At 43.9% G+C, this 15559-nt stretch overlaps 1 protein-coding gene across 1 annotated transcript in view; it reads right to left on the bottom strand.

Annotated features, from left to right (window-relative positions):
- The window catches only part of TRIO (trio Rho guanine nucleotide exchange factor), a 261531-nt gene extending 246408 nt beyond the window's left edge, over positions 1-15123 (bottom strand). Inside the window, exon 1 of the mRNA XM_074146261.1 lies at positions 14486-15123. Within this exon, the coding sequence (XP_074002362.1) occupies positions 14486-14612 (127 nt within the window). The 5' untranslated portion in view covers positions 14613-15123. The remainder of the gene's footprint in view (positions 1-14485) is intronic.
- Between the last annotated feature and the right edge of the window lie 436 nt (positions 15124-15559).

Raw genomic sequence — 15559 nt, 5'->3', positions numbered from 1 at the left:
TTTTCTCTTCCATCCTTCATCATCTTAGATATGCTCCCACCTGCCCCTAGGCCAAGTATCACTGCCTTCTCAAAGGCTACGTCTCCCATCAGTGCCAAACTTGAATATATTTGGGCAGAACCAAGATAACGACAGCAGAGCTTATTCTCCAGAGCTCTACTTCAACTACCACATGCTCAACAATTCACATGGAAGTCCTGCCTCACTGGTTAGAAGCTGTTTGACTGGTACCCAGCACAAGCAACTGTTTTGCTCACTTCTCCCTCCCTTTCCCCACAATATCAACAGCACAACAGAAACAAGAATTTTGACTTGGATCCTGGCCTTATTCTCAAATTTTTGTGCAAAAGGAATGGATGCTTGGATGAGAAATGTGACATTTAGATAGAATGAATTCATTCTTCGTTTTAATGGGGATGGTAATATTGTCCTTATGCTGTGTGCTGTTCGAAAGCTAAGAGAACTGATCTCCAACAAGAGGACTTGGAAACAAATGCATACTGAAGTTTTAAATATAACTGTAACATTTCCAGATGTTTGTCACCTTTGACATAAGACTGCAGGATGGATATAAGGTGTTGTTTTGTCTCCAATAATTATCTATCTTTCCAGTCGCCTTTCAATAAGGAATCCCTTTCATCACATTCAGAGATTTAGCTTACTATGGAAACAGTTATTTCACATATTCAGCCAATTTCTATTCCACAAAACAGGAAGAATGTGGCTTTTACACAGCAACATAATTCTTTCCTATCCTGAGGAGAGGCACCCCTTCATCTCCATTTGGGTCCTTCCTCAGAGGTTACATGACATCTCAGTTCAGAAACCTTCTTATTAAAGCAGCAATTTTACCACTTGCATGCTTAATACAGTGCACACAGCTGGCAAAAAAAAACCTGTAATGTGGTAACTCAGGTGACTTATCAATATGTATTTCCAATTAAGTCCTTCAGTGTCATCTATTCTTCCATGGGGGGTTTGCATGTGAAACCTAGCCTATTATGCTGTGGAAAGCTTCCCTCACCTGAAAACACTTTTGTCTTCAGATCTTAATTTTATATAAGCATTTGAAAGGATAATTTAGCATTTGGTTCCTTCTTCCTCCTTGATATTTGACAATTTTTACATATTGCTTCATTTAGTTTTTACTAGCATGGTAGAACCAATATGATGCTCAAGTGACACAAACCCTAAGAAATTTAACAGCAAAGTATACTCGGGTTTTTTGTCAAAAAAAAAAGGTCTCCAAGTAAAGTACTTAATTTGTGTTTGAAGAGTTGCTTTCCTCAACATGTCTGTGTAATAAAGCAGCTTACACATCTGCCTCGCTTAATATTATATAGTGAATTAATGCATTTCTACTCCCAAAATAACTCTGTTGTAATACAGCAATCTAGTGCAGTCTGATAAAACCAATGTCATCTACTGTCATCCACTAAGGCACTTAATGAAAACTTTACATAAACACTAAAAAATGACTTAATTGAGCTAGGACCAGGCTTGATTGAAGCTGCCACAAAAAGCACTCAAAAACTAGATAATGCAGCATTAAGGTTGCCTGTGCAACCCTTATTTGTCAGTGTAGCACACATGCTGTAACACTCAAACTATGCAGTGCTTTTCCATAGGACCCCCTACTTATCTCTGTACACATAATGGACCTCCTGTGGAGATGAACACTGATGCCTAGTGATTGAGCTTATTGTCTGTTGGACCTCTGTCTTATTTATTGAGGAAAAGGAACAAAAGAAGGGATCACACAAATGAGGATGACAATTAAGAGAGTAAAAAGCCAGTCTGGAAAAAGATCCCTCCTCTAACACTTATCTCTCCTGTGGTTAGACCAGCCTCATTAAACTAGTAGAACCCAAACCAGCCAGTTTTGCACCCCACCTCTGAAGCTTTGTAGCTAGAACAGGTGCAGAACACAAAGTATTAGCAAAGGAGACAAGTGGGAGTGAGATTCCTACCCCAAATACTGAAGTCGCTGCACAAAGAAACAAATTAAAGCCTAGGATACCATGTTGGCTGCTCAAGACACAATAAACCTTCCCCTTACTCTCTGCTGTATCAAAACATACAAAAGCTGCAGCATATGCACAGAAGGAAACCAAACTCAGGTGGCACAGACAACTTAACGCTTCCCATTAAACGCTCTATCTTAATTTCAAGGTGTATCCATCCTTACCTTCCCACAACAAAATGCAGCGCTCTGCCACTTCCTTTCCACTGCCTAGAGGCCATCTACAACATTATGGAGAGCAGCACCTTCTTGCTCTTTGAACCCACTCTTGTTGCCTCAGTGAACATGAACTGCAAGTCACATCCTGCTCAGATTCGACATCGTGAACTTGCCTACAAGCAGAAACATCACAGATGATGTAGATGCTCAGCTAACCAATTGGTCTTTCAAATGTTTTTTACAGCTTTAACTTTCTAACAGTGGGTTAACACAGGGGGCAAAGCAACATGGACAAGTCCACTTCAAAAGCATATTCTAGAAAAATGATATTTTAAAAAATAGTATTTCTTACACTTTGCTATACAATATATTCCATAAATACAAAGTTTAAATTGGCATATTGGTATATACCCATCACTGTAGGTAGTCACATCATTTTGCTACAAACTGTAGCATTTTGCTATAAACGGATATATTCCTGCTTGGAATAAATATTATTTTAGTATTCAAAGACAACAAATTTCTTCAAAACAACCTTGCAAAAACATTCTTGGACTCCTCTGGAAAACCAAACAAAACCAAAAAGCAAACAAGAGCACAACTATTTATACATCTGCCAAGCAAACATTCTACAGCAGACGATATAGTAAGAAAAGGTGTTAAATATAAAAACCAAACCTTCCCATCTTGAGGGGGGCGGGGGAGTGGGTGGGAGGACAGTTTCTGCTTGAAGTTAATCGAATCAATGCTACCATTTTTACGCATAATTTCCTATTATATTTACTATATTCATAAATACATGTATTTTAACAGTAATATTTCTTTTTCCGACAAAGTCAAAGCATTAACTGTATGTATGTCACCTCTCCAATGCAAAGCTTAGAATTAGGTATAGCATCATGAAAGAACTGCTCTTCACTGGCAGCCGGCAAACGCTAAACCACAGGTTTTCACGGACCCCACTTCATTGGACTGGAAAAGGCCCGATTTAGTTAGCAATACTGTGTGGGTTGCCCCCAGCTCCCTCAAAAACATATTCTGTTGCTCCAGGGAGAAAGAAAGAAAATTTGCTTGTCTTGATTTTCTTAGCACTATCGTTGACTTCTAAGGACGGTAATCTAGAAGACTCTTGTACATGAAGAGTTTTTCCAATATTCTTTTCCATTACACAGATTTTAAACACTCTGAAAAGCTTATTTTTTCTTTACCACTAAGGAAAGATGACAGCTTCCAAACTGGGGTTTGTGGCAGGGCACAACGCAAACCTTTTTGGATAACCAAACATCAATTCTTAAATGTTCAGGTTATCACCGCTTTTTACATATGGGTCAGACAGAGGCAAATTTACTGCTTCTCAAAGAAGCTGGGGAAAAAAAAAAAAAATTACTCCTCTTTTTTTAGCCTCACAGATATGGGTCCTAATAATTACTGGCTTAAAACTTCTGTTCAGTACAGTCAGGACATACCATTTCCACAGAGAAGCTCTTCAAAACAAAGAAGAAAAAAACCAAAACAAAACAACCCACAATCCACTTTTCCAAGGAGTTAAACCGTGCTGGAACAATAATCATCAAGAGACGGTCAAAATTCTCAGTGCTATCTATTTAAAGCATTGGAAAACCACCTCACAAGGCTTGACGCAAGTCTTCACCTGAAGTTGTCCACTATAAAGTTTTAACACAAAAAAAAAAACCACAAACCAAAGTTTACACTACTTAGTTATGTAAGTCACAAAGGTTCAAATTTAGATTTATATTTAGTTGTTCAACTCCCACCCAGAGTTCAGTTCAGTAAACTGATCTATTTTTAGCTTTTGACTCTTTTGGACATTTCCTTCCTTCATCTGTGTAAATGCGTCACAGCTTCTCAAATGTTTCCCTTTGGCTAGGGAAGGATGCATCTGATTCCAAGCTTAAAAAAAAAAAGTTAACACACACACGCTGAGTGGTTATTGTTGGCTGAGTTGTACCCTTGTTCCAAGTTAAGGAAAGGCAAATTTGACTCCAGTCCTCACATTGTAGTACAGAAGATATTGCTCTTTCTGCACTGACAGGTAACAGCATGCCATGGTTATCCTCTGCAAGGATCACCACTAGCTAAACCATATTTTATCACTTTCTTATAGTCAGGCTTGATTTGGCTCTGCCGCCTTGATAATTCAATAGACAAGCAGTAGAATTTTCCCATAATGGGAACAGAAATGAACTTCATGTTTGTAACTTTCTGCTCAACCACCAAGGCAAAAAATTCAGTGAAGTGAGTGTCCTCATTTTCCTTCCAAAGACAGCCTTCCACTACATTTGGAGGAGCTGGTCTCTTAATTTTTATTAATTTATTTCATATAAAGCATCAATGAGGCAATCAACAAGTTACTAGTTAAGCCATTATGGCAGACCTAATCTTTCCATCTGAAAAGGTGCCACTGTCCTAATAAACTTTTGGCTTGCCTTTGTTGTCCTTATAGAAACCTGTCTCACATAACCCCCTGTCAGTTAAGCAATGCACAGCACTGATTTCCTCTTTGAACTTTGCAAGCCATGGCAAGTTCAAGTCTAACAACTATCCTTAACTGCACAAAACACGTACTTGAGGCACACAAAATGTGACTTTAAGGGGTGCAAAGCAAGAGCATAAGCTACTGCTGTAACTGTCCCATTTCCATTCTTTCAGGACCAACGTGATGTGCACTATGCAACCAAAAAGGACTTGCTAACCAGCATCTATAAAGCAAATAAATAAATGAAGACAGAGATTAAGTCTTAGAGATTAAAGCTTTATTTTTTAAAAAACAAAATTCATAGTCGTTCTGTTTCTTTAGCAGAGAAATCATATCCTGTTTTATTTTCCTACAGTAACAGACAGAAGGAGGCTTCTAAAGATAGGGTTTGACACCTTCTTAAGTCTGATCTTCACCACACTGTGTACTATCAGCTTTTCCATAGACTAGAACAATCCAGGCAACTTGTATCTCAATTCACATTGATTTACTGACAGCTTTCTACCTTTCTGCTGTGCCTTTAGCTGTAGATATTTACTCCTCTAATTCCAGATGAATTACAAAAGGCCAAGACACTTCAACCTTAGCCTAAATTTTTTAGAAGAGGGTGGAGCGTTTTTATGATCTCAGAAAATGATATCATCTTTGCACTCAATGCTGCATAACCCAACATGTCCAAAAGTTAGCGGCATGATAAACATTTGGAAAGTGAAGAACTTACTACCTTAATGCTGCTAGAAAATTATATCCAGTAGTGCACAGCCAAGTCTAAACAACGGGTACAGCAAAGTCCACTGTGTAGCACAAGAGGTTAGCCAAGTAATATTTAGTATTTAAACGTTTCATTTATTCTAACTCACTTCTTGGGATGTTCTTGATGTATTCTCCTGCTGTTCTTGATGTATCATCCCTTGATTATCTGGGCCAAGTTTTAAGAAACGTCACCTCATTTCATCCAAACATTTAACATCTGTTTGGGCTCTGAAAACAAGCAGTCCCCAAGACTTGAACGTTCTTTTTTCAAGAAATCTCAGCAATAACATTTCTCATTCTTTGATGGCCTCGAAGTTATTTACAAGCTACATGACCATCACAAAGCTTAGAAAAAAGCCTTTGACCAAATGCCTTGACAAAGAATCTCACAAGGCTGCAGGTTTCACTGATGCGCAAAAATGCAGGAATTCAGTATAAAATGTAAAAGTTTTGGATTTTAATTCACTGATGTAAGTGCAGTACGGACTACATACAAACAAATAGGTTTTCAACGTGCCCTTGTGAGCCCTACTGGCCGCAGTATATTTTCCTGTTCATTTTTATCATTTATGAAATCTCACTTCACTATGACCCCAGACCCTCAGCCTGTAATTGCTAAACAGTTATGTATGAAGCTAACCACAAAAATCACTACTGGTTGTTTACACAGTCTGCAGACACCTCGCGAATAATTATTACTGCTCATACAGGTACTAAGACTACAAGGAAACGCAAGTAATTAAGCTCTGGGTAGTTTCACAGACAACTAGAACACATCAGGATTACTCACAATAGCCTGCCACCCAGAATACTTTCTCCAACTTTTTTGTTAAAAAGATTCATCATAGAAACTCGGTTTTCTAAGCTACATGGAATATTTAGTTTGAGAGTGTATACTCACGCTCATATATCCCTATGCACACTGGTAAAACAAACCTTCCTGAATCTCAGCCGCATGTTCTGACTGACAAGCCAATAACATTAACCTGACTCTTACACAGATTTGTAAGAATTATCCGAGCACTCTGTTGAAATTCTATACTATAAAACATACTGGACAAAGCAAACTACTGGCATATTTTGAATGCTGGCAGCCTACTCTTTTCTTCCTAACATTTACATCTTGTTTCCTTATCATCTTAGGCTCCGAGAGACAAAAAACTTCAGAATTTTCTAATCTCCCTGTAAAGGTTCCTTTTTCTACCATTATCAATCACAAAACAGCAATAACTGATTTCAGTTCTCCAGTAAGGTCCAGGTTACAAAACACCAAATACAAAGTACCAGCAAGATGCACAGTTCAGCACACCTCAGAAATAAAACCTGTGACATATTGGCAGTGGTATTTATTAACCAGTGCTACTGCCACTTATGCATGGCAGTGACAGTGACACAGGAGATGAAACAGTTTTGACTAAATGATTTGAGAAGACTCCACTCAACAACCTTGGAAAACAACCCTATTTTTTAAACAAACGCACAAAGACAATTAGGCTACCTCCTCCTCTGTGCAACCAGAAGAGGCTGGGATCAACAGTTCCAGTTTCAGATGAGTTAGAGCATCTTTTTGGCAAGGAAGCCACCGGAAAGGGCTTTGTGTTTTAAAGCACAGTACCGTCATTCAGACTGTTTGGTGAAACTTTGTGGACACAACTCGTTTATGACCCTCCTCTTTGAATATCAATAAAACAACTTACTGTAGAGGATGAAAATTGGATGCTTTAATGTACTGTAGTGTCTACTGCTAAAAGCACTTGAGTTGTTCCTTGTCATTTCAATTCCTCCTCCTCACTACTGGGTAAGTGATCTGTTTTCTCAAAACAGCAGTATCCTTCCTGAAAGAATATGACTCAGCTTTGCAGATCATCAAGTATTACTTCACCAGTAGTCTACTTTTTTATTTCGCTGCACCAAGAAAAATGTGAAGTTACACAAAGATCCTTCTCCAAATCAAGCAGATTTCTTTATGAGAACAACCAAGTAGATGCAACTATTTTAGTCACTAGATTTAAAATAGCCTGCTATGACCTTCTTTTTTTTTTTTTTTTTTTTTTTTTTTTTTTAATTATTTTACCCAGTAGCCTTTTTTCTTTTCAGGATTAGACTTGGTCCTCACCAACATGAAGCAGAAAAATTAGGTGGTTTTGTTCTCATTAAAATCACCACTCACTTTCAGAAGGATACCCTTCAACCACTAGTGCATTTGCAAAGTTTCAATGTGTATTTCCTATTTTAACACTTTTGCTGACCACAAACAGCTATTTCAGTGATCTCACCTGCTTCTTCAAGGTCCAGGCCAAAATCACAGTGCAGTTTCACCCTATTAATAAACTGACCTAATAGTCTGCATCTAAACAGGCCCATATGTTGACACTAGAAGTTTGTTTTAATTTTTAATTGAAAAAGTGTAGAGCAACATTAATATTTTCTCTTTATATTGGGGTAGGGAAAGTCTTTCCAGTCTTTGTTCCAATTTTATTTACCTTCATAGTCATTTTACTTAGACAAGCCTTTGGAAGCCACGTGATACTTCAGGTTGAAATTTCATACCTGTTTCTACTACGTTGCTGTGGGTTATGTTTAATTGGAGAGAAACCACTGCTTTAAGAAATGTTTACTACCCACCTTGTCTACACAGTGACCAAGCTCCACAATTTATGAAAGCCTCAACTGCACCAAGTCTCTTAGTACTTCTGTCAGCTCCTTTCTGAGCACATCAGCACTTCATGCCAGCTCAAATGCACTCCTCTCAAGAATGGGCCTGACTTTTCTCTAACTCCCATTTACCTCCCACCGCAAACGTGCATTTAGTTTATCAACTGTCAGCTATCATAGATGTTATAAGCAATCCTCTGTCCCCTCTTAGAAATACTCATGACTTCTGCCTCCGACTCTTTCAAACACACCCTAACCTCTAGGGATGGCAAAGAAAAGAGAAAGTTAGAGAGGTTTGGCTGTTCCACACGAGGCCAAGTTGCACAACAGCTGCTGCATTTCACACTGAAGCACTCTGTCCTCATCTTCATTGATCCAGGAAACGTCAACCCAACAACACTATTCCCAGAGTAACTCCACTGTATCTTCATTGTTTCTGTAGTTATTTTTGTTCTGCATACTGCACATCAGCAACTATCAAGTTGTGACATTTCTCTATGGTGTTTTTCAAAACACCTATTTCCCACCCACCCCACCCCCCTGACTTTAAACCATCTTATTAAAATGGATGCTGCTGGTACTGGATTCAAAGTTCCACAAAAGGACCCACTTCTTTTTCAGCCCAGGTTAACCACTACTAATGATAGCAACACTGATGCAGCCTCCTCATTGACTAAAGCAACCCATAGGACAAAGTAGCAGATTCTTGAAAAGCAGACACAACATCTTAAGTTTTTTTGTTGTGGGGTTTGTTGTTTTTTGTTGGTTTTGTTTTTTTGTTTTTGTTTTTTTTAATACAAACACTGCTGTCACTCTAAGCTGCATCAAAGAATGGCCAACCTGTTTCATACCTTACACTCTCTGCATGTTCACCACTTCTTACAACACACCTCAGCTCCTGACAGCCACAGGGTCAAGAATCAATACTTGCAGAGGACAGCATGGAGATACCATGTGAGGTACCACCAGTGCTGCCTGCCAACACTTCACTTTGGGCTTCACTGTTAGATTACTTTTGTTAGACATTTATCACTAGTCTGTAGCTACTCCAACTGCTACACCAAGTAAGCCACACAACCAGAGCTCTGACTACCTTCTCTGTAAGTTACCTACTACGTGGCAGCAGGAGATAAATGAACCTTCTTAAAACAGCACTATCTTAACTTTTTATGTTGTGTGTTCTGCTCCACAGATTTTAGCTGAAAACCAGGCTGCTTCTTCACATTTGATGAAATAAAATGAATATGAATATTGATATGAAAGCTATTTTGCCTATGACCTAAAAGCTAGCATGTTTTTTATTAGCAGTATTCATGAAAAAAATTGCTGCCTTTTAATAGTATGCTTGCTTTTTCTTTTACCTATAATCTTTCCTCTCCCTATCTCTTTTCTTCCCCTCTTCCTAGAAGACTTTCTCTGCTACAGTAGCATTTTAATATTATCTACTACAGGCAGTCAACTTTCCCAGCCACTATCACACAGAACACTAATGTAAAGCAGGTAAGGCAACAGTATAAAAACAATATGACCAGGAAGAAGCAAAACATAGGTCCTCCTGTAAATTTGAAATAGCAAGTTTCTGAATAAATCTTTTAGGTTTTATCTTTACAGTATTACCTGTTAAGTGATGTTCATGAAAACTAACCAAACCATACAATCATTATTTAAGTGAAAAAAATAATAATCATATTTTTATTATATTTATTAATACTTTCTATATGGTCTCAGCTACTCAAGCAATTATCTGCCTAGGCTGCTATAGGTAGACTTGGTTGAACCCAGATTGATCCAAGTCGCTAGTACGTGTGGAAGTCATCAACTACATGTCCATAATCACAATAGATTTCAGCATCCCATTTTCCTAAAATGCACGGTACCTACACGTTTTGGTACCTACATATACCTCAAAATAAAGTTTTAAATTCTCTTATCATTAGGTTTACATTAAGAAGCATGCACACAAGCAGGAAAGATTAAGTGTACAGTGTTAGAACCAGTCGCTATTCAAAGCTATTCTGGCTTGTTCCACTTGCATCTTGCAGACTTATTCCTCTTCCTGAGAAAGGACTGCTGGCACCTGCATAGATTCATTTTTAGATGGAAAATCCTCCACCTTTCTGTCTTCCCAGATCAACACTTATATTCAGATTCAACCTGGCTAAGCTTGGGTAGTTATTCACCTTTGTGACAAGACTTCCAGGGCCTTTTGTTTTTCCTTTGTTTTGCCATTTCTGTCTCTCCAAAAGGTCCCTGTCCCTAGCCCAGTATGCAAATTTTTCCTCCTTCTGGAAATTGTGCTAATAAACAGGTGATGACAACACAAATCTCCTCAATGGCTTTGAAAAATGTAACATTTGTCTGTACATGAATGAAACTACTGCATAGTTTGCAGAAGCCACTCACACTGAACGTATCTTACAAGAAATACATCCACTTTCATCACAAAACTGTGAAGAGTCATCAGTTGATAACTTGGGTTTTTTTTCCACTGAGACTTATCAGAGCCATCTTTAAAGTCACTTGTTATACTGACCAGCCAGCAGGTGACTGAAGTGTTTACGAGCCTTTTTCTCTGCATCCTTTGGTATTCACAGATTTCTCCATCATCCCAGAAAGGCAAGTTTAATTCCAAAATGTACAATCAATACCTCCTTTAGTTAGGAGAAAAAAGTTTTGTTCATTGTGCTCAAAACCAAAATTAATTAACTTCAAGTAGCAAAAATTCTTTGGTTTGGAGGTCACCGTTATAATAGCATGATTTAAACTTAGCCCTCATTCTTGCATCCTGAAGATGTCAGCTGACAGTCCCATTCCCAAAGTATTGAGAACTCAAAGCTGCAAAGATGAAGACTTACGCAACAACAACAACAGAACAACCAAACTCTCTGGACAGTTCCTGCCCTGTAAGCCATGAATTGATGACAGTCCCTCAAATTCAACTTTGCTCATGTTTGCTGTTTTCAGCCATTCAGAGCGCATAAGATTTTAAGTTGAAGCTTAGAATACATTTTTAAAAGTTTCATCTTAATACCTTTTCATACAGACTACATCTTTTATACTTCACACATGTATTAACACCCCTCCACCCAGCCACTTACACTCTGTGCCACTGGGTTTTCATACAGTGATAGTCCATTCTTCCATAATTCTGAGAGATTTTATTAGTCCTTTTAGGTCACACCAGCACACTTATTAAGAAGAAAAAAAAAAGGAATGCTTGGCTATACATCTTCAGCTCAAAACACATCCCTTCTGTCAGTTTACAGAGCCATCTCTAATGTCCAATTTACATATAGGACAAAAAGGCACTTCCTACAAGCACTGTGTTTTCTCCATCAAAATGTAATCACTTTGCTTGGCACCCAACTCTGCTTCTTACCAGTTTTACTCTTAATCCTGCCACAAAGAAGGTGACAGATCTAACAAGGTACTCTTGTCTTTTCAAATCTCAAATAATGAGGTTTAGATATCAAATAGATAACAAAGTAAGCTGCCTCAATTTCTTCCAATTCCAATAAAGGGATGACATTCAAATTCAAGACACACAATCTTTATGTTTTCATACTACTACCTCACTTCCAGTTCAGCTGCTTTCTTCACATTTCAATTGCAACTTATTTCCACAACAACTCAGAGTAAGTTTACATTTACATAACCAAAGTGAAAACTGGAAATGTACACATTTCAAGTGATGTGAACCTAGCTGCTGTTCAATATCCTAACAAAACACCTTCCAAATAAGAACACTCCATTCTTCAGGCCACTTTAATTCTACTTCAGGCGTAGTCTTACAAAAGGGCAGGAGGAAAGCCAATAACCCCACTGGCAGCTCAACTGACTAATTTAACTAACCTAAGATTAGAACTAATTGTTCAGGTGGGGTTTTTGTTGTTGGGTTTTTTTCCTCCTGGAAAACATTGTAACATTTTTACTCATTTTCTCTTTTAAGTAACAGCTACAGCTTTGCTGACATTCTCTGCAAGTGACAGGAAAAAGGAAACATTTGTCATTGTAAATACTGCAAAGAGAAAAATATTTTGTCTGCTCCCACGTACACCAAATGAAGTTTTTTGCTTGTTCATTGATCGCTGTGTCCATTGTGTTTCACTGAAAAAAACCTGTGCCTCCTGTTCAAACAAAGGGAAGCACCGGAGATCTCTTAATAGACCCTTTCCTTATAAAAGACTGGATCATGTACAGGGGCAGAGTATAAAAAGCTCTCCCCAAAACCAAACACCCACAAGAGATGCCAGAACATTTTCCAGTGTATGTCACAGCCCAGGCTGAACCAGATAACCTCCACGTGTAAATACGGAAATGAGACTGCCAGTTGTTAAATACACTCTAAGAGTTTTTTGATAAGCATTTGACATGTCCTTCTACTGCCTTAAGATTTTCGGTTGCTGCAAGACTAAACTCAGTGCAGCTTCCCTGCTATTAAAATTTACCAGTATCAGAAGTCATCACTGCAGCACTTACGAGCTTATCAACTCTGTGTCATCCCTCTACCTACACACAAATGTGGAAGTTGACTATTAATACAGCTGGCAAGGTCTTCCAAAACTGCAAGAGTACTACACACGTACCCATTTGTAACTACACTAGGCAGACTGTAAGTCTAGTGTTGTAATCCGTCATTTTGCTTTCAACGGGATTTTTTCCTGAGAACGACAAAGCTCAGTCCTTCCCCCCACGACGAAACCCACCAAGACCAGCATCTTGACTGAACAAGGAGTTTTGCACTCATTTGCTGTCATGTGAAAGAGGTTGCCTAGGAAGCATCAGGCCCTCCGGAGGGGATGCAGCCCCCTGTGTGGACCGTCTGTCCAAGCAAACGCAGCTCTGAACCCTGCTTCGGGGATGCCTGCTGCAAATCACACCTCCTCCTTCACCCTCATTAAATCAAACACATTCAACAGCAAGCCCCGACCGCGAGCGGCACTGATTACGCCGTTTCCCACTTCCCTCACGGACTTTCCTTAAAAAAAACAATTAACACAGCTTTTATTATTGTTATTACTGCTAATTTTTTATTATTTTCTTTTTAAACACACGAAATCGGCAATCCCCCTCATCTTTCCAGCGGTGAGTCTGCATTTTCCTTGCTCGCCGCTCCTTTTTTAGGCTCCCAAACGGAGCAAGTGCCCAGCCCTGCCCCGCCGGGAGCGACGGCCGGGGGTGCCCAGGGGGGCGCGGAGCCGCCCGCCGAGCGGAGCGGAGGGAGGAGCCGCCGCCGCTCAGGGGAGGGCAGCCGGCACCGGAGGGAGGCTCAGCCGCCGCCGCCCAGGCTGCCCGCAGGGCTCCGTCCCCGCCGCCGGCGGTTCGTGCGGCCAGGGCAGCCCTGCCCTCCCCCCTCCATCCCCGCCGCCATTCCCAGGGGGACAACGTCTCCGTGGCGGGGGCAGCCGCCCTCCCCGCCCGGTTGCGTGCCGGGGGTAAACACCGAGGGAGAAGGCGGCCTCCATTTTTTTTTTTTTTTATGCCGGCAGCCTGTCAACAGGCTCCCCCCTCCTCCCTTCCCCTCCCGAGCCTCCGCACCGAGCCTGGCTTCCCAGCCCGGCAGCGCCCGACAGCCGCTGCCCCGCCTCAGCCGAGGCAGGGACGCCCCTTAACGTGGGCTTCGCTTTTTGTCTTTTCCCTTCCCGCTACCAACACCCGCTGCCCTCGGCCGCCACCCAGCAGCACGGCACCGGCGGAGCCCCACCGGCGGCGCGTTGCCTTTTATAGCGGTGTCATCCCTACCCGCCTCCCCGGGGGGCCCGGGCCAGCGCAGTCCGCTCCCCGCGGCCCGCCGCTCCCCTGCCCCCCCGACACCGAGGGCTGCCCGGACCCGCGGCGGCTCCTCCGCCTGCGTCCCCCGGCGGGACGTTTTCGGGGGGAACCCTATCCGCCCGGCTCCAGTAACACGCCCGTTATCGGGCCGGCATCGGAGGGAGAGTCGCACCTGTCACGGGCGACACCGCCTCGGGGCAGCACCCGGTCCCAGCACCCGCCCCGGCCGGGCCGCCCGCCGCACCCGTTTTCACGCCGCGTTTCCGCCGGCAAAGGGTGGCGTCCCGCCCGTGACTCGCCGGGCCCGAGTGGAAGCCTCGCTGCCCCCTCCCCGGCAGGGGACACAGGGGGGCTCGGCTTTCTTCCCCGCTGCCGCCCGGCCAGGCCGCCCCTGCGCGGGCCGGGCCCCGCACCGCCGCCTCCCCGAGGAACGGGGCACTGCCGAGGCGGCCCTGCCGGCGAGGGGAGGGTGAGCCTTTCCCGGGGCCACCTGACAAAGCCGGCTGCCCTCGCCCCCTCTTCCCAGCTCCGGGAGGAAGGCGCCGCTTCCCTCCACCTTTCGCCGCCGCGGCCTCGCCGCTGCCCCTTCCTCCCCCACCCCGGCGCCGGGACGGGGCCGCACTCACCGGATCGGAAGAACGCCGCGATGTCCGCCGAGTCCTTGGCCGCCTCCTCGGCCCCTTCCCCCGCGCCGCTGCCGGCCGTGGTGGCGGCGGCGGCGGCGGAGGAGGTGGCGGTAGCGGCGCTGCTCATGGCTGCTGCGTGCGGCGGCGGCTCCTCCGGGCGAGACCCACCGCCAACCCCACCGCGGGTGCCGGCTTCACCTCCGGGCGGCAGCGGCCGTTAGGGCGGCAGCCGGAGCGGGCGAGCGATGCGGGGCGGCGGCGGGTAAGCGCAGGGACATGAAGGTATGTGCGGAATGGCAGCGCCGGGAGCGCCCACCCCCCGCAGCCACCTAGGAGGCGGCGTGTGCATGCAGGGAGTCGGGGCGGGCGGGCGGGCGGCAGCCGGAGCGCAGACAATCGCGGGAGGAGGAGGAGGAGGAGGGCGACGACGACGACGGCATGGGGAGGGCCGGCGGTCCGCGCAGCCGGTGGGCGGAGAAAGAAAAAACGTTTCCAGCGTCTTTTTTTTTTCTCCCCCCCTTTTTTTTTTTTTTTTGATTTTTTTTTTTTTTTTCCGAAGGAGCGAGCCGGAGGAACAGTAGCTGCGCTAGCCGCCGTGCTGCCGGTGTCCGCAGCCACCGCTGTCCTCCATCTTGCCTGGGAGGAGGAGGAGGAGGGTGGGAAGGGGGAGCCGGGAAAGGAAGCGAGTCCCCGCCCGAGGAACAAGGGGGGAGCTCGGGAGTCTCCGGATACGTCCGGCAGCGCTCGGGATAGGGCGGGGCGCTCCCGCCGAGCCCGCTCCCCATTGGCTGGGTCGCGGGCGGGGGCGGGGCGCGGGGTGTCCCCGGCGGCTGGCAGAGGTACGGCTGCGGCCTGGGGGTTGTCGGTTTATTTATTTATTATTTGTTATTATTATTAACCGTTTCCGACTGACTTTCGCCATCGCACGCAGCTGCTGCGGGGCAGCCCGGCTGCCGCCTCGGCCGTGTGCGGAGGTCGAGCCGTCAGCCCGTCCGTGCGTCCTTCGCGGGGGCGGGGACCGCTCCCGGCCCGGCCCGGCGGGAGATGGCGAGCGGCCCGTGCTCCCGCCTGCTG

Source organism: Numenius arquata, chromosome 4, assembly GCF_964106895.1.
Source record: "Numenius arquata chromosome 4, bNumArq3.hap1.1, whole genome shotgun sequence".
Lineage (NCBI taxonomy): Eukaryota > Metazoa > Chordata > Aves > Charadriiformes > Scolopacidae > Numenius > Numenius arquata.
The sequence above is the reverse complement of the archived record's forward strand: the minus strand, read 5'-3'. Positions and strand labels throughout refer to the sequence as shown.